Here is a 20210-nt window from a genome sequence, read left to right on the forward strand (position 1 = left end):
GATAATAGAATAGACATGACCATTTAAGTTGACATTCGACGGTGGGTGGACCGGCGGCCATTTTTGTGGTAGTAATTAGAAGTAAAAATTTCAAATCAATTTAAATGTAATGTTAAGTTGCAGTGGTCTGAAGGGACAGGTCCATTTTATTTATATGATTAAAATGACACCTACCCTGTATTTAAGAGCATGTTGTGTCTCAACCGATTGCGGGCACAACACAAAAACCTCAGATTATGTAAATTAGGGTTTAAGCTACAACATATGCAAACATTAATTGACATTAAAAAAAAGATATGTTTTATTAAAACATTAGACAATTATACAATTATTTGACAACCCTGTTTGTAAGCTTTGAAATTATATCAAACTCAACCGTTTATCTTTTCCAGTGATGAAGACATGAATGTCTCATGGTATGGTGGGGTATGCAAAATGTCTCCTGAATGTTTTGGCATTCAGGTCCGAAAAGTCACTTTCTGGCCACTTCTTCCATGGGCAAGCATGTATGGAAAGTTTTGTTTAAATCAAAAGATGCTGTCAAAAATGAATACCCCTTGTGTGTGTATGGATTGTTTTGAGGGACAGACCTGTGTGTGTGTGTGCCACTTTTCACTCCCTCAGTCTTTGTGGTATGTTGAGTACCATGAGAAGTGCCATTGGAGAGAAAATGCCAGTGGATAGTGTCATTGGAACAAAAGCAGATGTTTTAAACAGGGACAGCTCTGCTATATGCAGTAGAGCAGTGGTTCCTAACCAGGGGTACTAGGACCCCTGGGGGTACTTGGCCTTTCCACAGGGGGTACTTGGCCTATCCACAGGGGGTACTTGAGAAGACTCATGTGACCATAGGCGTACTGGTAAAATGGACATGAGGGGGTACTTCAGGGGTACTCTGGGCAGAGCAAAATTCAGTTGGTGGTACAGTAAGCGAAAAAGGTTGGGAACCACTGCTGTAGAGAAGACACTTTGCATATTACCCATTTGAAGTGTGGCTGTCTCGTCTCAGAATGCCCTAAAGTGACAAGAGTTTGAGAAGTGGCCATGCTAGTCCAATTAGACATATAGACATTTCCATGAAATATAGCAGTTTATATGCATGTGTAGTGAACTGTGTGTGTGTGTGTGTGTTAACCCCTACAGGCGTTCCATTAGGTGGCCGAGTGTCAGCCAAAATCCAACAGCTAGTCAACACGTTGAAGAGACCCAAACGACCTCCCTTAAGAGAATTCTTCGTTGACGACTTCGAAGAACTCCTAGAGGGTAAGAGGGCCATCCATCCCTACTTATTCAACATGGAGACTTCATATTAAAAAACAAAACCTTTGATTGGTTGATTTCTGAATGGGTTTAGTTTTGTGTATTGGTTGTTTAGCATTATTACAGGTTCTTATTGTTGTTATTAAATAATCTCAGGCTGCGTCTCAAATGACAGCCTATTCTCTATATAGGGACCTGGTCAAAAGTAGTGCACTATGTAGGGAATAGGCTGTAATTAAGGATGCTTTTGGGATGATTTTACTGTTATAACATAAATCATTGTGCTGCTCATGCTCTAGTCCAACAGCCAGACCCCAACCAGCCCAAAGCGGAGGGGGCTCAGATGCTGGCGATGAGGGGGGAGCAGCTAGGGGTGGTCACTAACTGGCCCCCGTCGCTGGAGGCTGCCCTGCAGAGGTGGGGCACCATCTCTCCCAAAGCCCCATGCCTCACCACTATGGACACCAACGGAAAACCACTGTACATTTTAACCTACGGTAAGGACTCTTGTATATACTTGCAATGACTATGCTATACAGTATACTTGCAATGACTGTGATATGTGTTTTTTTAACCTACCTTTGTTGAATATACTGACTGTAAGTCACTCTGGCTAAGAGTCTACTAAAATGATTAAAATGTACTCATCACAAGGATTGACTCAGTACAGCACGAGGGCTATTGAAACATTTCAGACAACCTACCAGGGAGAAAATAATTAAAAGCAAAGTGTGCTCTGTAACAGTGGTGAGAGTGTGCTCACCTATAACGTTGAACTATAGCTTTGCCTTGCATAATAATACCATGACCCAGCCATGCAGGACTGTTTAGTCACTATGTGAGTGAAGCAGCACCACTGTTTGATATGTTAATGACCCTCTACCAGCCACTACATAGCTCTGATGGATTCCATGGCTGCGTCCCAAATGGCACAGTATTCCCTATATAATGCACTACTTTTGGCAAGAGCCATTTGGGACGCAACCCAATGCGTGCTGCAGTGGAGTACTCGGGAGGGTTTCCCTTTGAAATGGTGCTTGATGCTCAGCCTTCTCACTAATTAAGCATAGCCAAGCACCAAACTCTGTGTGTGTGTGTGTAAGATACAGACAAGCACCTAACAATACTGCTACCTGCCACTGAAGCATATTAATGCTATTAATGACAGCCACACAAGGAACGCAAAGTACGCTGAATAAAAATATAAACGCAACATGCAACAATTTCTAAGATTTGACTGAGTTACATCAGTCAATTGAAATAAATAAATTAGCTCCTAATCTATGGATTTCACATGACTGGGAATATAGATATGTCCCCAGAACAAGGTGCACCTGTGTAATGATCATGCTGTTTAACCAGCTTCTTGATATGCCACACCTGTCAGGTGGTTGGATTGTCTTGGTAAAGGAGAAATGCTCACTAACAGGGATGTGAACAAATTTGTGCACAATTTGAGAAAAGTATGCTTTTTGTGCGTATGGAAAATATCTGGGATCTTTTATTTTAGCTCATGAAACATAGGACCATCACTTTACATGTTGCGTTCATATTTATGTTCAGTGGACATTATTAGTGGTAAAATACTTTTTGAAGTTAATGTACTATATCTTAAAGTGGCAAAAGCACTGGTACAGCAATGTAGTTCATTTCTATAGCTATTTAGTTCAGTGACATAGTATGTTATTTCTCTCACTTAGGGGTCTTTAAGTTAAGTTAATTGTGAATCTTGATATATGAAAAGTCAAAGTAATCAAATCCATTGCCTTGCATTATGTTGCAGCACTGCGTTGCAATACTGCGACACTACACACTCATAGACTATTCATAGACTCAGCTTACTTACATTCAAGTTTTTCTCCCAAGTCCCACCTCAAAAAATCATTATGGTTCGAGGGCTGTACTATGATTTGAAGAGTAAAGCTCTGCCTTTGTAGAGTAGCCCTTATGAATTTAAGACTGCTGGGGAGGGCCCCTGTGAGGCTGTGAGAATTAAATGACCTGTAGGCTGAGTCCCAAATGGCACCCTATCAATCATATCGGCCATGGTCAAAAGTAGTGCACTACATAGGGAATAGTGTGCCGTTTGGGGTGCACCCACAGACAATCCTGCACACCGCATCCCAGAGAGGAACCTGCTGCTGAGTCATGGAGACATGACTGGCAGACAGGCAGCATGCCCCACAGGAATAACATAATTTGCATCCCAAATGGCACCATATTTCCTATATAATACACTACTTTAGACAAGAGCCCTATGTAGTGCACTATGTAGAGAATAGGGTACCATTTGGTAAGCAGACACACAGCTCCAGTCAGTCAGCACCAAACTAGTGCAGTGTCTGTCAGTCCTCTCTGTCTGTATGTCTGTCGGTGTGAACATATTGATTTGTAAAGTGTGGTGGCTGTTTGGACAATGCTCACCAGACTGTGAAATGTCTGCAGCCAGCCAGCCTTGTGTCAGGAGCCCAGCGTCGAGGCCCAGCTCTCTGGGAGGGAAGAGACGGTTGGTCGGGTGAGAGAGAGCTACTGGGCCCTGAGCTGTGTGAACAACTATCTTCAGTGTGCAGTGCTGAATCTTAATCCGACTCTCTGAAGTGAACCTTGAGTGAATCTCACTCTCCGTCTTCCTCTCTCTCTCTCTCTCTCTCTCTCTCTCTCTCTCTCTCTCTCTCTCTCTCTCTCTCTCTCTCTCTCTCTCTCTCTCTCTCTCTCTCTCTCTCTCTCTCTCTCTCTCTCTCTCTCTCTCTCTCTCTCTCTCTCTCCTTCTGTGCATTGTTCTCTCCGCCCTTCTCTCTTTGCTTGTTTAATTCCTCTGGTTTCTCTGCTGTGTTGACACCTCATGACAAGGACAAAAGTTATTTTGCTTACAACGTCAACTTATAGTTGATAGCTTTATCGAAATAAAGAGAGGATTAATTCCTCCTAATGATTGTCTCTAATTCCAAAAAATACAGATTGTTAATTACATTAATTTATCATTCAAAATTGTCTAGTTAAATGCTCGAGTCAATATCTATCCCATCCTCCTTTACAAATGAGCACTATGTATTGCAAAAAGAATGGTATCCATTTAAGCCATCCTTAGATAAATGAAAAATTACAGATTAGGATCATTTAATTTCACAATGGACCGACTAGAGATAGACAGATCACCACAGCATCATGATAGGAGGACATTTCCCTCCAATACTGTAGAGAATTTCTGATACGAAGTATGGCACCCTATTCCCTATATAGGGCACTACTTTTGAAAAGAACTCTGTAGGCCCTGTTCAAAGGTAGTGCACTAAATGGGGAATAGGATGCCATTTGGGCCTATGTAATTCCAATATAAAATCACTTATCATGGAAACGTAGTGCTGTGTATCTAGGAAGGTAATATTGTCCATTATTCACCATCGGTGGTCTATTAATAAAGATTATGATTATGCATAAGTCATGTGCCCTCATTAGTTAATCTCAAGCTCCCAAGCCAAGTAGTTTATGCAATAATGCAGCTCTAATAGTTGATTTATTTAAGAGTGAAAGACATAGCTAGCTGATCTTCTTTTTTTTCTCTACATCTCACAAGACTGTAGGCTGAGAAATGTATGCGCAGTAGATTGAATCAGTAGAGATCCACTGAGTTTGTAGAGCTGAGATCACCTAGAGCTCTCTGACAGAAAAATATTTCAAACTGACAGAAAGAGAAGCCACACACGCACACACTCACATTCATACACACTCACATTCACACACTCTCACACACAAGATCCTCCCGTGTAGTTCTGGGCTGATTCCTCACCGTTTTCATGATCATTGCAACTCCACAAGGTGAGATCTTGCATGGAGCCCCAGGCCGAGGGAGATTGACAGTTCTTTTGTGTTTCTTCCATTTGCGAATAATCGCACCAACTGTTGTCACCTTCTCACCAAGCTGCTTGGTGATGGTCTTGTAGCCCATTCCAGCCTTGTGTAGGTCTACAATCTTGTCCCTGACATCCTTGGAGAGCTCTTTGGTCTTGGCCATGGTAGAGAGTTTGGAATATGATTGATTGATTGCTTCTGTGGACAGGTGTCTTTTATACAGGTAACAAACTGAGATTAGGAGCACTCCCTTTAAGAGTGTGCTCCTAATCTCAGTTCGTTACCTGTATAAAAGACACCTGGGAGCCAGAAATCTTTCTGATTGAGAGGGGGTCAAATACTTATTTCCCTCATTAAAATGCAAATCAATTTTTTTGACATGCTTTTTTCTCGATTTTTTTGTTGTTATTCTGTCTCTCACTGTTAAAATAAACCTACCATTAAAATTATAGACTGATCATTTCTTTGTCAGTGGGCAAATGTACAAAATCAGCAGGGGATCAAATACTTTTTTCCCTCACTGTGTCATCCAATAGGCTTTGATAAAATGTCCAATATCCTTGCGCACGTGGAAATTCAGTAAGAGTAATGTATATGCCAATCATCTGATGGTCCGACCGCATTCTGTCCCCTATCAACACTTTTTAAACTTTTGGTGCCAACGAGAATGATACAAGTAAGAAGTCAAGACGACTAGCTTGATTGAGCCTCCGCCATGTATATCTCACAAGGTCAGGATATTTAAGCCTCCATATATCCACTAGTTCCAATATATCCATGACATTCATGATTTCCTTAAGAGCATGAGGGTGATAGTTTGTAGTGTGATTTCCTTTGCGGTCCATTGAGGCGTTAGGACCATGTTATGACAACTTATGTCAGTTGTTGACATATTATGACATGGGTATGACCATGTCATAATGTTAGGTGTCAAGTAAAGTGTTACCCCTAATTTATCATAACCATTACAAATAACAAATCATGATTGCTAAATTGCCCCATATACAGTCAATTCAGTAAATAAAAAAGCAAGTGCCATTTAAGATACATTTATTTAAACCATAATATCAACTGGTTGTATTATATCATGGAACACAATCTTCAAAAAGGCAGTAACCTCAGCAGTGACGCTTGCTTGTAGAAGCCGATGGCTGTGCCATGGCATAGCCTTGTTTTGTTAATTTAGCGACGACTCTTATTTCCCAAGCCCTTATCACAGACAAGACACCTATTTGATAGTAAAAAATAACCTGATTGTGACGAGGTATGAAAGGAGGAGTCAGGCGCAGGAGGTAAAATACAGAAGTCCAGAGTTTAATCGTTTACATAAATCAAACACCCCAAGCGTCAAACTAAACTATACAAGGGAAAACATCCACCTTGGCATAAACACAGTGAATAGTAGCTCCACTGAGCTACACGCTCTCACAACAAACAATCACTCACAAAGACAAGGGGAACAGAGGGAACACTTATACACATACTAATTAGGGGAATGAGCACCAGGTGTGTGTGATTGACAAGAAATGACAAGTGGAGTGATGAGAATGGGATCGGCAGTAGCTAGTACTCCGGTGACGACGAAACGCAGAAACCTGCCCGAACCAGGAGGGGGGGCAGCCTCGGCGGAAGTCGTGACACTGATTTAATAGAATAAAATAGAACAGAATATTTTTCTAAATGAAAAAAGTTTCCCATGTGAAGTGATGCGCATCTCGTGGCTGGAACAGTTATTCTCAAAGTGTGATCATTTGAAATGGGGCTCAATTTGGCAAGTTGAAAAAAATAATTCTGGGGTACAAACCAATTTTTTTAAAATGTATATATACACTACCGTTCAAAAGTTTGGGGTCACTTACAAATGTCCTTGTTTTCCATGAAAACATACATGAAATTAGTTTGAATAGGAAATATAGCAAAATGCATAGGAAATGTAGCCATTGACAAGGTTAGAAATAATGATTTTTTATGGAAATAATAATTGTGTCCTTCAAGCTTTGCTTTCGTCAATGAATCCTCCATTTGCAGCAATTACAGCCTTGCAGACCTTTGGCATTCTAGTTGTCAATTTGTTGAGGTAATCTGAAGAGATTTCACCCCATGCTTCCTGAAGTACCTCCCACAAGTTGGATTGGCTTGATGGGCACTTCTTACGTACCATACGGTCAAGCTGCTCCCACAACAGCTCAATAGGGTTGAGATCCGGTGACTGTACGGGCCACTCCATAATAGACATAATACCAGCTGACTGCTTCTTCCCTAAATAGTTCTTGCAGAGTTTGGAGCTGTGCTTTGGGTCATTGTCCTGTTGTAGGAGGAAATTGGCTCCAAACAAGCGCCGTCCACAGGGTATGGCATGGCGTTGCAAAGTGGAGTGATAGCCTTCCTTCTTCAAGATCCCTTTTACCCTGTACAAATCTCCCACTTTACCACCACCAAAGCACCCCCAGACCATCACATTGCCTCCACCATGCTTGACAGATGGCATCAAGCACTCCTCCAGCATCTTTTCATTTGGTCTGCGTCTCACAAATGTTCTTCTTTGTGAACCGAACACCTAAAACTTCGATTCGTCTGTCCATAACACTTTTTTCCAATCTTCCTCTGTCCAGTGTCTGTGTTCTTTTGCCCATCTTAATCATTTTTTTTATTGGCCAGTCTGAGATATGGCTTTTTCTTTGCAACTCTGCCTAGAAGGTCAGCATCCCAGAGTCGCCTCTTCACTGTTGACGTTGAGACTGGTGTTTTGCGGGTACTATTTAATGAAGCTGCCAGTTGAGGATCTGTGAGGCGTCTGTTTCTCAAACTAGACACCCTAATGTATTTGTCCTCTTGCTCAGTTGTGCACCGGGGCCTCCCACTCCTCTTTCTATTCTGGTTAGAGCCAGTTTGCGCTGTTCTGTGAAGGGAGTAGTACACAGCGTTGTACGAGATCTTCAGTTGCTTGACAATTTCTCGCATGGAATAGCCTTCATTTCTCAGAACAAGAATAGACTGACGAGTTTCAGAAGCAAGTTCTTTGTTTCCAGCCATTTTGAGCCTGTAATCGAACCCACAATTGCTGATGCTCCAGATACTCAACTAGTCTCAAGAAGGCCAGTTGTATTGCTTCTTTAATCAGCACAACCATTTTCAGCTGTGCTAACATAATTGCAAAAGGGTTTTCTAATTATCAATTAGCCTTTTAAAATGATAAACTTGGAACACAGGACTGATGATTGCTGATAATGCGCCTCTGTACGCCTATGTAGATATTCTATAAAAAATCAGCCGTTTCCAGCTACAATAGCCATTTACAACATTAACAATGTCTACACTGTATTTCTGATCAATTTTATTATTTTAATGGACAATTAAAAAATATATATATTTCGAAAACAAGGACATTTCTAAGTGACCCCAAACTAATGAACGGTAGTGTATATACAGTGCCTTGCAAAAGTATTCATCCCCCTTGGCGTTTTTCCTATTTTGTTGCATTACAACCTGTAATTTAAATTGGATTTCATGTAATGGACATAAACAAAATAGTCCAAATTGGGGAAGTGAAATTAAAAAATAACGTTTTTTCAAAAATGTATAATAAATAAATAACGGAAAAGTGGTGCGTGCATATGTACAGTCGTGGTCAAAAGTTTTGAGAATGACACAAATATTGGTCTTCACAAAGTTCACTGCTTCAGTGTTATGAGTTATTTTTGTTAGGTGTTACTATGGTATACTAAAGTATAATTACAAGCATTCCATAGGTGTCAAAGGCTTTTATTGACAATTACATTAAGTTTATGCAAAGAGTCAATATTTGCAGTGTTGACCCTTCTTTTTCAAGACCTCTGCAATCCGCCCTGGCATGCTGTCAATTAACTTCTGGGCCACATCCTGACTGATGGCAGCCCATTCTTGCATAATCAATGCTTGAAGTTCGTCAGAATTTGTGGGTTTTTGTTTGTCCACCCGCCTCTTGAGGATCGACCACAAGTTCTCAATGGTATTAAGGTCTGGGGAGTTTCCTGGCCATGGACCCAAAATGTCGATGTTTTGTTCCCCAAGCCACTTGGTTATCACTTTTACCTTATGGCAAGGTGCTCCATCATGCTGGAAAAGGCATTAGTCGTCACCAAACTGTTCTTGGATGGTTGGGAGAAGTTGCTTTTGGAGGATGTGTTGGTACCATTCTTTATTCATAGCTGTGTTCTTAGGCAGAATTGTGAGTGAGCCCACTCCCTTGGCTGAGAAGCAACCCCACACATGAATGGTCTCAGGATGCTTTACTGTTGGCATGACACAGGACTGATGGTAGCGCTCACCTTGTCTTCTCCGGACAAGGTGTTTTCCGGATGCCCCAAACAATCGGAAAGGGGATTCATCAGAGAAAATGACTTTACCCCAGTCCTCAGCAGTCCAATCCCTGTACCTTTTGTCCCTGATGTTTTTCCTGGAGAGAAGTGGCTTCTTTGCTGCCCTTCTTGACACCAGGCCATCCTCCAAAAGTATTCGCCTCACTGTGCGTGCAGATGCACTCACACCTGCCTGCTGCCATTCCTGAGCAAGCTTTCTTGGGTGCCCTGACGAGTTCTTGATGATCCGATAAATGGTTGATTTAGGTGCAATCTTACTAGCAGCAATATCCTTGCCAGTGAAGCCCTTTTTGTGCAAAGCAATGATGACGGCACGTGTTTCCTTGCAGGTATCCATGGTTAACAGAGGAAGAACAATGATTTCAAGCACCACCCTCCTTTTAAAGCTTCCAGTCTGTTATTCTAACTCAGCATGACAGAGTGATCTCCAGCCTTGTCCTCGTCAACACTCTTTTGTGTTAACGAGAGAATCACTGACGTGATGGCAGCTGGTCCTTTTGTGGCAGGGCTGAAATGCAGGGGAAATGTTTTTTTGGGGATTAAGTTCATTTTCATGGCAAAGAGGGACTTTGCAATTAATTGCAATTCATCTGATCGCTCTTCATGACATTCTGGACTATATGCAAATTGCCATCATCAAAACTGAGGCAGCAGACTTCGTGAAAATTAGTATTTGTGTCATTCTCAAAACTTTTGACCACGACTGTATTCACCCCCTTTGCTATGAAGCCCCCAAATAAGATCTGGTGCAACCAATTACCTTCAGAAGTCACATAATTACCGTATTTTCCGCACTACAAGGCGCACCGGAGTATAAGCCGCAGCAGCTAAATTGAATGATGTGTACATATATAAGCCGCACTGGACTATAAGCCGCAGGTGTTTTAATGTTTAATTACCATATGTAAGGTTCGTGCACAGAGGGGATTGTCGGGAAAGAGATGGCTGCTTGAGGAAGCTCCCATTTATTAACATTTCAACAAACAAGTTGCATATTTGCATAACGTATTCAAGTGTTACCATTTAGTGCAATAGTAGCTACAGAACATATACTGTGCTGTGTAAACTGTACTGTATCACATAGCGTTTCAGACACACAAACTTTTCAACACTGCTCTCGTTCTGTCTCTCATACCACTCTCGGTTCCACTTTTACTTTTGCGTGCTACCTGTCTCACTCTTTTCCGGCCTCCAGCTTTTCCTGCTGGAGCCCGCCGCTTAAAGGTGGGGGGCGCGGACCGGTCATAGAGCCCATAGAGTTAAAGTTGGTGGACTGTAACCTGTAAAATCCATAGATTTAGGAGGTCTTCTAGTGGCCGTTAGCTGTAAAAATCCATAGATTAGCCGCACCGTTATATAAGCCACAGGGTCGAAAAATGGGAAAAAAGGCGCGGCTTATAGTCCGAAAATTACGGTAGTTAGATTGCACACAGGTGGACTTTAAGTGTCACATGATCTGTCACATGATCTCAGTATATATACACCTGTTCTGAAAGGCCCCAGAGTCTGCAACATCACAAAGCAAGGGGCACCACCAAGCAAGCGGCACCATGAAGACCAAGGAGCTCTCCAAACAGGTCAGGGACAAAGTTCTGGAGAAGTACAGATCAGGGTTGGGTTATAATGAACATCCCATGGAGCACCATTAAATCCATTATTAAAAAATTGAAAGAATATGGCACCACAACAAACCTGCCAAGAGAGGGCCGCCCACCAAAACTCACGGACCAGGCAAGGAGGGCATTAATCAGAGAGACAACAAAGAGACCAAAGATAACCCTGAAGGAGCTGCAAAGCTCCACAGCGGAGATTGGAGTATCTGTCCATCGGACCACTTTAAGCCGTACACTCCACAGAGCTGGGCTTTACGGAAGAGCGGCCAGAAAAAATACATTGCTTAAAGAAAAAAATAAGCAAACACTTTTGGTGTTCACCAAAAGGCATGTGGGAGACTCCCCAAACATATGGAAGAAGGTACTCTGGTCAGATGAGACTAAAATGGAGCTTTTTGGCCATCAAGGAAAACGCTATGTCTGGCGCAAACCCAATACCTCATCACCCCGAGAACACCATCCCCACAGGGAAGCATGGTGGTGGAAGCATCATGCTGTGGGGATGTTTTTCATCGGTAAGGACTGGGAAACTGGTCATAATTGAAGGAATGATGGATGGCGCTAAATACATTGAAATTCTTGAGGGAAACCTGTTTCAGTCTTCCAGAGATTTGAGACTGGGGCGGAGGTTCACCTTCCAGCAGGACAATGACCCTAAGCTTACTGCTAAAGCAACACTTGAGTGGTTTAAGGGGAAACATTTAAATGTCTTGGAATGGCCTAGTCAAAGCCCAGACCTCAATCCAATGCAGAATCTGTGGTACGACTTCAAGATTGCTGTACACCAGCAGAACCCATCCAACTTGAAGGAGCTGGAGCAGTTTTGCCTTGAAGAATGGGCAAAAATCCCAGTGGCTAGATGTGCCAAGCTTATAGAGACATACCCCAAGAGACTTGCAGCTGTAATTGTTGCAAAAGGTGTCTCTACAAAGTATTGACTTTCAAAGTGGTAGGCATGTTGTGTAAATCAAATGATACAAACCCCCAAACAATTCCACATTGAACACTGCATGGTGATGAATTACAGCCATGACATCTGTTTGGTGTACAAATGGAACACTAGAGTCAAAGTAAATTGATGTGCAATTTCACTTGCCCGTTCGGGCAGCCACAAAGCACATTCCACCAAATAGTTTTACAGTATTTGAAAAAAATGTGATCTCTGGTTAAAGATCGAGCTTTGCCGTCCGTTCGAGTACTCGATTACTCATGCCCATCCCTAGTGTGGAGTTGTCATCTGACTCATCACTTCCCAGGCTGCCAGTTCTGATGTCACCTAGTCCCCATGTCACCACTGAGTCCGTCAGCCCTCAAAGGAAAGCCAGAGGCTGTGTCCCAAATGGCACCCCATACCCTATATAGTGTACTGCTTTTGACCAGGGTCCATAGGGCTCTGGGGAAAATGTATACACTATAAAGAGAATAGGGTGCCGTTTGAGAGACACAGTCAGGACCCATCGCACAGACACACTGTCACCATGTAAGCACAGAAACCTCCAAGGAACACCCTCCGCTATCTCTTCCGCTCAGCATCGGGAAAACAGTTACAGTAACCAGGCAGATGAGAGCTGGGTCGTATTCATTAGGCAGCAACTGGAAGAAAACAGACTGAAACAGGGATAGACTATCTGAACATTTTGCTACGGTGTGCTCTAATGAATACAATGCCGGCAAGTCACTTTCTCACTGATACTAGTACAAATGCTTTTTCTTTGTTGTCATTTCTTCCCCCCACTTGAAGCTCAAGTCCCCTCCGCTCCCTCCCTCCCTCCCCAGTTCATTAATTCTGATGTAAATCAAAAGATTCGTTTGGAGTACAGAACAACACACCATTACAGGAGATTGATCATGCATAAGATCTGCATCTGCCATGTTGAATTAGACACAGAACTGCCATCAGTCACCCAACACAACACACACAGCAATACTGAATGGAGCATTCTACTTTTCCAATGAAACACCTATCCCAGAAACCTATCAGTTACCTGAAGACTAAAGAGCTTTACTCAGTTCTGAGAAATGTTAAATACTTGGCTCAAAATAAAGTTTAGTTCACCATCCAAAAAGGGAGGTTCAAGTTAACTTTATGTCCTGGAACATGATAAAACATTATTACCAACCAACCAAACATTCCTAAGATAAGATACAATAAGAAACTGTATTATCCATTTATTGTGCTTTCCAATCATGGCCTATTCAAGCAGCCTCCATTGTATTATTTCCTGTGCTGTTTGACGTGCTCTCTCTCTTCTTCCTCTGGAGGTTGTTTGGAGTGAGTCTGTTACAAAGATGCTGCCATCTTTGTCCTGGGTCCATAGCCTCTGAATCAGATCGATAACCTGTGTTTATTTTGATTGGTCCCTGTAGGAAAACTGTGGACGCGGAGTATTAAGGTGGCCTATAACATCCTCCACAAGCTGGGGAGCAAGCAGGAACCCATGCTCAGACCTGGAGACCGGGTGAGTGAAGGAGGGAGGGGGGGGAGGGAGGAATGGATGGGGGTGGGGAGAGATGAGGGAGGGATGGATTGTGGGAGGTTGGGAGGAATGGATGGAGGTGGGGAGGGAGGGAGTGAATGGGTGTAGGAGGGAGGGGGGAATGGGGAGGTATGAATGGAGGGCAGGGGTAAGAGAGAAGGAGAGAGTGGGTGAAGAGGCCTGTGTGTGAGCTCCAGCCCCTGTGTCTACATTCAGAGAAGAGGGGCTTACAGAGCATCAAGCAGCATCATGTCCACCCCAGGGTCCAAGATAAGCACCAGCCACCAGGCTTAATCTCCTGTGTTCAGGCTCAGGACACTGCCTGGTGTGTATTACTGCAGTCATTCTGGGATTTGTTACGGTTATGTTATCCAACATGAATGTTATTCCACGTGACGTACAGTATCTGAGAGTTACTGTATGCTCTCCCTTTAAATCTTCACTATCTTTACTACTGCTATCTTTACTACTGCAATCCTTTCTTCTCCAATGAAAGTGATTTACCACTTACAGTATCCATTTAAACAGCATGTCGCCAGCTTTGAATTATGAGTAAGGATTGTAATGAAGAACCATAATGTTCCACTCTTTTTTTTCTGCTATTTGATATACCGGTACTTGTGCATTACTAAAAGGCAACCATTACCTATGGGTTGCTTCCCAAATGGCACCCTATTCTCTACATAATGCACGAAGTAGTGCACTATATAGGGAATAGGGTGCCATTTGAGACGCTATCACTGACTCAAGTCTCCTCGGCATCCATCCTATTTTGAGGATGTTGCTTTGTTACTTTCATCTAGGTTTATTCCCCTTGGCTTGCTTGGTAGGAAATTGAGTCAATGGTTGTGTCCCAAGCGGCACCCCATTTCCTTTAAAGTGCACTACTTTAGACCAGAGCCCTATGGCCGTATGCTCAAAAGTAGTGCACCATAAAAGGAATAGGATGCCATTTATCACGTAACCAAGCTGGTGCTATGCCAGTGTTTCCTCGTTAACTAGAGAGGAATGGTTAATTACTGTACAGAAAGTTTATTCTCCCACCCCCTTCCTGTAAAGTATAAAGTAGCGTTGATTATGCTTTTCATAAAAATAGTTTATTGAAGCCCATAATAAGTCCCACTAGAGGTGCTTGGAGGTTTAGCAGAATGGGATGCGTCACAGCTGACACGGTAACAACACAGAAATTGAGGAAAAACTGCATTTTGCAGGGTGACATTGAAAAGCTCTGGAAAATGATTTAACAGCACCCAGAAATAATTGACACTCCTTTTGCACATAAGGCCATGGGTTCCAGTCAAAAGTAGTGCACTATATAGGGAATAGGGTGCCATTTGAGACTCAGACAATGTAGAGGACATGTAGTAAGGTAATGCTGTGTGCCATCCAGGGAGGTGCACTCTGTTTCAGCCCCAGATGCTGTCTAATCAGAGCTACAGTATATTATGGCTCTCTGTCCAACATGGGAGCCATTAACAGCACTTAGTGTTAAGTTTACTGTTATCACACACACAAACACACAGACACACACACACTGTTATCACTCCTGCTCCCAGGCCGGCATGCAACCTGGTGCACATCTGATCCAACATGCACTAGCACCAGATAAGCTTTCCAATGACGCCACCATTGATCAAGTTAAAGCACCAAGCACACACTCTATCCACTGTCTCCAGACATAGAACATCTATTGAATAGGATATTTGTATACAACACCTAGGATATTTATATTTATTTATATTTATTCAACCTTTATTTTACCAGGCAGGTCAATTAAGAACACATTCTTATTTACAATGACAGCCTGGCTTCCTGGATCTAGGAAGTTGTCCTTTTTTGTGTTGAGAAGCATTGTGATTCTGTGACGTGATCTATCCATAAGTGAGCTGTTCTGTTCTGCTCTGCTCCTCTCTGTTGGGGCCTGCTGGAGCTGAGAGAGCTGCACTAGGCAGATGGAAGTGTCTAGGGGAGATAGCATTAGCTTTTATCAGAGAGGGAGAGAATTTCTTCTCACTTTTGTTTGTTTATTTCATTTGCTTTGGCAGTATAAACATATGTTTCCCATGCCAATAAAGTCCCTTTGAATTTGAGAAGGAGAGAGGGAGAGAGCAAGAGCCCAGATACTCAGTGAGAGGTCACAATCCCACTGTTCTGATAAGGCTGCCTGCATCGCTGCTGAAGATCAATCAGCCCCTTTGTAGACAAAGCCAGCGTCCCAAATGACACCCTATTCCCTTTATAGTGCGCTACTTCTGACCAAGGCCCATAGGGCTCTGGTCAAAAGTAGTGCACTATGTAGGAAATAAGGTGCCATTTGGGACACACACCTCATTTTGTGGCTCCAGTGTTGAGGAGAAAAGAGGCCCCCTGTGTGAACACGGTTTAGATATCGCTGATAATCTGTCACTCAGTGAAAAGAAACTCCCTCAACAGACTGACTGACCCTGGGCTCATGGGATGATAACGTTAGCAGCATGCTTTCATATCTTACTTGGCATGTAGTCATGTTTTAGGAGATTTTGAGTTTGGGCTGTATTTGGGGCTTGTTGTCATGACAACACTGACCTAAGACTTAGTCATGCTCTCCTCAGTTTACAATGAGCGATGAGATTTCAGACATATAGATTTTCTGCTGCATCTTAACCAATGATCATCTAAGATCTATAAATGTGCCTTCAGAGTGTATGAAGTGTTTCCACGTTCTACTCAAATTTCCTTTCAAGTCGGAAAACTTACCATTTATGTTGTTTTCATATCTTAGGATGTCATATTTTGGAGATTTTTGTCTATATTTGGGGCTGTCCGACATCACAACACTGACCTAAACCATTCTCTGTTCAATTATCAGAATACGTTTACAGGATATCTATTGGTAATCAACCATTTGTATAAGGATGGGTGATTGCCCATTACTATTATATAATTATCACTTCACTCTGTCTGACCTTTATGTGATTCATCTGTCCACAGGTGGCTCTGGTCTTTCCCAACAACGACCCGGCTGCCTTCATGGTTGCCTTTTATGGCTGCCTCCTGGCAGAAGTTGTCCCTGTGCCAATCGAAGTGCCACTTACGAGAAAAGTAAGGACACACACACACACACACACACACACACACTGGTGTACGTGTGTGTCCTCCTGGGTCATCGAGGCCAGCAGAATGAAAGGAAAGACAGGTGGAGTTCCCCTTTTTAGTACATAATGTGTGTCCCATATGGCTCCCTATGATGTAGTGCACTTCTTTCTACCAGGGTGAAAAGTAGTGCACTATATAGAGAATAGGGTGCCGTTTGGGACTCAGGAATAACAGGAGGAAAAGTGAAGGAGAGGTGAAGCAATGTTAGCGTTTGGCCCAAAGAGGTCGGGCAGTCATAGGACTCATTCTCTTCATAAGTGTTGACAGTAGGCTGTCAACTGTCATGTCGTCACATAGAGAAAAGAGCAGAGGTACTGTAGCCTTGTAAACATGCCCCTTTGCAGTCAGTGCTATGTGTCTAGCTATACTATATATACAAAAGTATGTGGACCTTCAAATTAGTGGATTTGGCTTTTTCAGCCACACCCGTTGCTAACAGGTGTATAAAATCAAACACACAGCCATGCAATCTCCATAGACAATCAAACATTGGCAGTAGAATGGCCTTGCTGAAGAGCTCAGTGACTTTCAACGTGGCACAGTCATAGGATGCCACCTTTCCAACGAGTCAGTTTGTCAAATTTCTGCCCTGCTAGAGCTGCCCCGGTCAACTGTAAGTGCTGTTATTGTGAAGTGGAAACGTCTAGGAGAAACAACGGCTCAGCCGCGAAGTGGTAGGTCACACAAGCTCACAGAACGGGACCGCCGAGTGCTGAAGTGCATAACGTGTAAAAATCGTCTGTCCTCTGTTGCAACACTCACTACCAAGTTCCAAACGGTCTCTGGAAGCAACGTCAACACAAAAACCGTTGGCCGAGCAGCCACACACAAGCCTAAGATCACCATGCGCAATGCCAAGCGTCGGCTGGAGTGGTGTAAAGCTTGCCGCCAGGAGAACGCTACCTGCCCAAATGCATAGTGCCAACTGTACATTTTGGTGGAGGAGGAATAATGGTCTGAGGCTGTTTTTCATGGTTCGGGCTAGGCCCCTTAGTTCCAGTGAAGGGAAATCTTAACGCTACAGCATACAATGACATTCTAGACCAGGGTTCTTCAATTCCGGTCCTGGAGGGCCGAAACACTTCTGTTTTTTATTTCTACCTGGTAGTTAATTGCACTCACCTGGTGTCCCAGGTCTGAATTAGCCCCTGATTAGAAGGAGAGGATGAAAAACAGAGGTGTTTCGGCCCTCCAGGACCGGAATTGAAGAACCCTGTTCTAGACTATTCTGTGCTTCCAACTTTGTGGCAACAGTTTGGGGAAGGCCCTTTCCTGTTTCAGCATGACAATGCCCCCGTGCACAAAGCGAGGTCCATACAGAAATGGTTTGTTGAGATCGGTGTGGAAGAACTTGACTGGCCTGCACAGAGCCCTGACCTCAACCCCATCGAACACCTTTGGGATGAATTGGAACGCCAACTGCGAGCCAGGCCTAATCGCCCAACATCAGTGCCCGACCTCACTAATGCTCTTGTGGCTGAAGTCACTGCAGCAATGTTCCAACATCTAGTGGAATGACTTCCCAGAAGAGTGGAGGCTGTTATAGCAGCAAAGGGGGGACGAACTCCATATTAATGCCCTTGATTTTGGAATGAGATGTTCGATGAACAGGCGTCCACATACTGTTGGTAATGTAGTGTATCTTCTAAGGCAGGGATGGGCAACTTTGATGGGGGTGGGGGCCACAGAAAAATCGGAACTCTTCATGATAGGCTACAGTTGCTCACGGGTCTGCATACCCATATCCAAACCAATCAATGGGGGCACCCCGGCCGGTAATTCGACCATGATAACAAGTTTAGATAGCTGGCCACTAAATGAACTTAGCAATCTACAAATATTTAGCTAACATGGGCTACTTGACTATCAGTGACTGACATAAGAGAAAAACTGCTGCTGCACAACCAAATTTCGAAATTGCACCTTGTGTATTCTACTCTTCTAACTCTCAACAGTAGGTTGAGACCCCAACTGAGTTCCCCAAAACATTTATGCTTTTGTTTTGTGTGTGTGTGTGGGGGGGGGGGGGGAATTGATCCGAGGACCTTCAAATGGGGGTTGGCGGGCCGCCAGTTGCCCATCCCTGTTCTAAGGAGATCAGTTCGGTCCTTTCTCTAGTGAAGTTAGTAGAGTTGTTCATCAAAAAGAAAGGAGGACCAAGACACTCTTCATAGAATTAATTAAAATGCCTTTATTTCAATGTTCAATGGAAACAATGTTTTAAAAACTCTAATTTGAAGAGGGAGTGGTTACAGAATTCATTGGACAACACCTAGTAAGCAATACTATCCACATTAAAAAGTGAAATACTGTAGATATGTTATCAAAAATGCATATCAAGGCTAGAAGCATCAGAAGCCCTAGAAAGGTAGTTCTATTGAATATGATTGGGCAAAGTGTTAAGAATAGGAGAGCCATCTATTTTATAGTACACTAGATCACAGCAATCATGGACCACAACAGTCTAAACATAGCTGAGGGCAATAGAGCAATAGTAGAGTTGGTGGTCAAAGTGGAGAATAGCTGTAGCCTAGCAGTGTGTAGAACCAGAAGACTAAGGGGATTTTTTTGCAAGTGAACATGTCTGTCTTGTAAAATAGATTTTATCCCAATGAGAATAAACCTAATGTAAATTAAGCTGAAATAAAAATACAAAAGAGGCTCCTAGATGTAGGTGGTGTGTTCTTCTCTTATGAGGCAGCTCACGTCCTAATGCGACTCAGCCTGTCTGTGCTGCTTTGACCAGATCTGGCTCTGTAGTTCAGTCAGAGGATCGAAGCTTTTAATCGTGGCCATAGGGAGGTGGTCTGGGGGTCTGGGGGAGGTGGAGGACATCCAGAGAGATAGCAGTCAGTGGCCCATTGATGTGTGCTACGCTACAGGGCAAGAGCACAGAGTTTGTCCCAAATGGCACCCTATTCCCTCTATAGTGCACTACTTTTGACCATGGCCCATAGGGTCAGTCAGACAGAGGAACATGCCTCCTCAGGCAGTGAGGCTGGCGCTGAAGTCATCCTGATAACTGGAGGATGATCAACAGTGGAAAGTGATTTGGGAGCGTTTGGTTCTCTGGATGAGGGTGTAACTTGGCTTATTAACACAGTTGTGTGACTAAAGTCCTGTCCAGGGGGTGTACTTGTATGTCAAAGCTGGCTCACGCTACAGAAACAGGAGACAAGCTTGAGCCCTATGGGCTATTCTGGCTCGGAAAAGGCTTACTTTCCTTGCTTACAGTTGTCATGATGTAATATCTCTGGGGAGTGCTGTAGAGAAACCAGACGGCCAATATGGCTCTTCAGCATCTGGATCCAATTGGCATTATTAAACAATACTTTGTAGTTTCACTCTCTGTGGGGGAAACTCGCTGATATTGTACTTGTATACTGTAGGAATCACACTCAAGCGGGGACCATTCATCTGTTCCTCAAACCATTTTATTATGTTATGCTACAATAGTAATGGAAAATGTGGCAAGCAATTCAGTTCATTGTGAAGGTCTCATTCTTCTTGATATTACA

The 20210-nt window shown here is 43.2% G+C and overlaps 1 protein-coding gene across 9 annotated transcripts in view; it reads left to right on the forward strand.

Moving 5' to 3' along the window:
• Positions 1–20210, forward strand: part of LOC121535173 (disco-interacting protein 2 homolog C) — a 243602-nt gene that overhangs the window by 178182 nt on the left and 45210 nt on the right. For all 9 annotated transcript variants that reach the window (XM_045206282.1, XM_045206286.1, XM_045206283.1 and 6 more), the window contains 4 exons: positions 1144–1263; positions 1560–1757; positions 13448–13539; positions 16528–16638. In XM_045206282.1, the coding sequence (XP_045062217.1) occupies positions 1144–1263; positions 1560–1757; positions 13448–13539; positions 16528–16638 (521 nt within the window). The remainder of the gene's footprint in view (positions 1–1143; positions 1264–1559; positions 1758–13447; positions 13540–16527; positions 16639–20210) is intronic.

This window comes from Coregonus clupeaformis, chromosome 21 (assembly GCF_020615455.1).
Source record: "Coregonus clupeaformis isolate EN_2021a chromosome 21, ASM2061545v1, whole genome shotgun sequence".
NCBI lineage: Eukaryota > Metazoa > Chordata > Actinopteri > Salmoniformes > Salmonidae > Coregonus > Coregonus clupeaformis.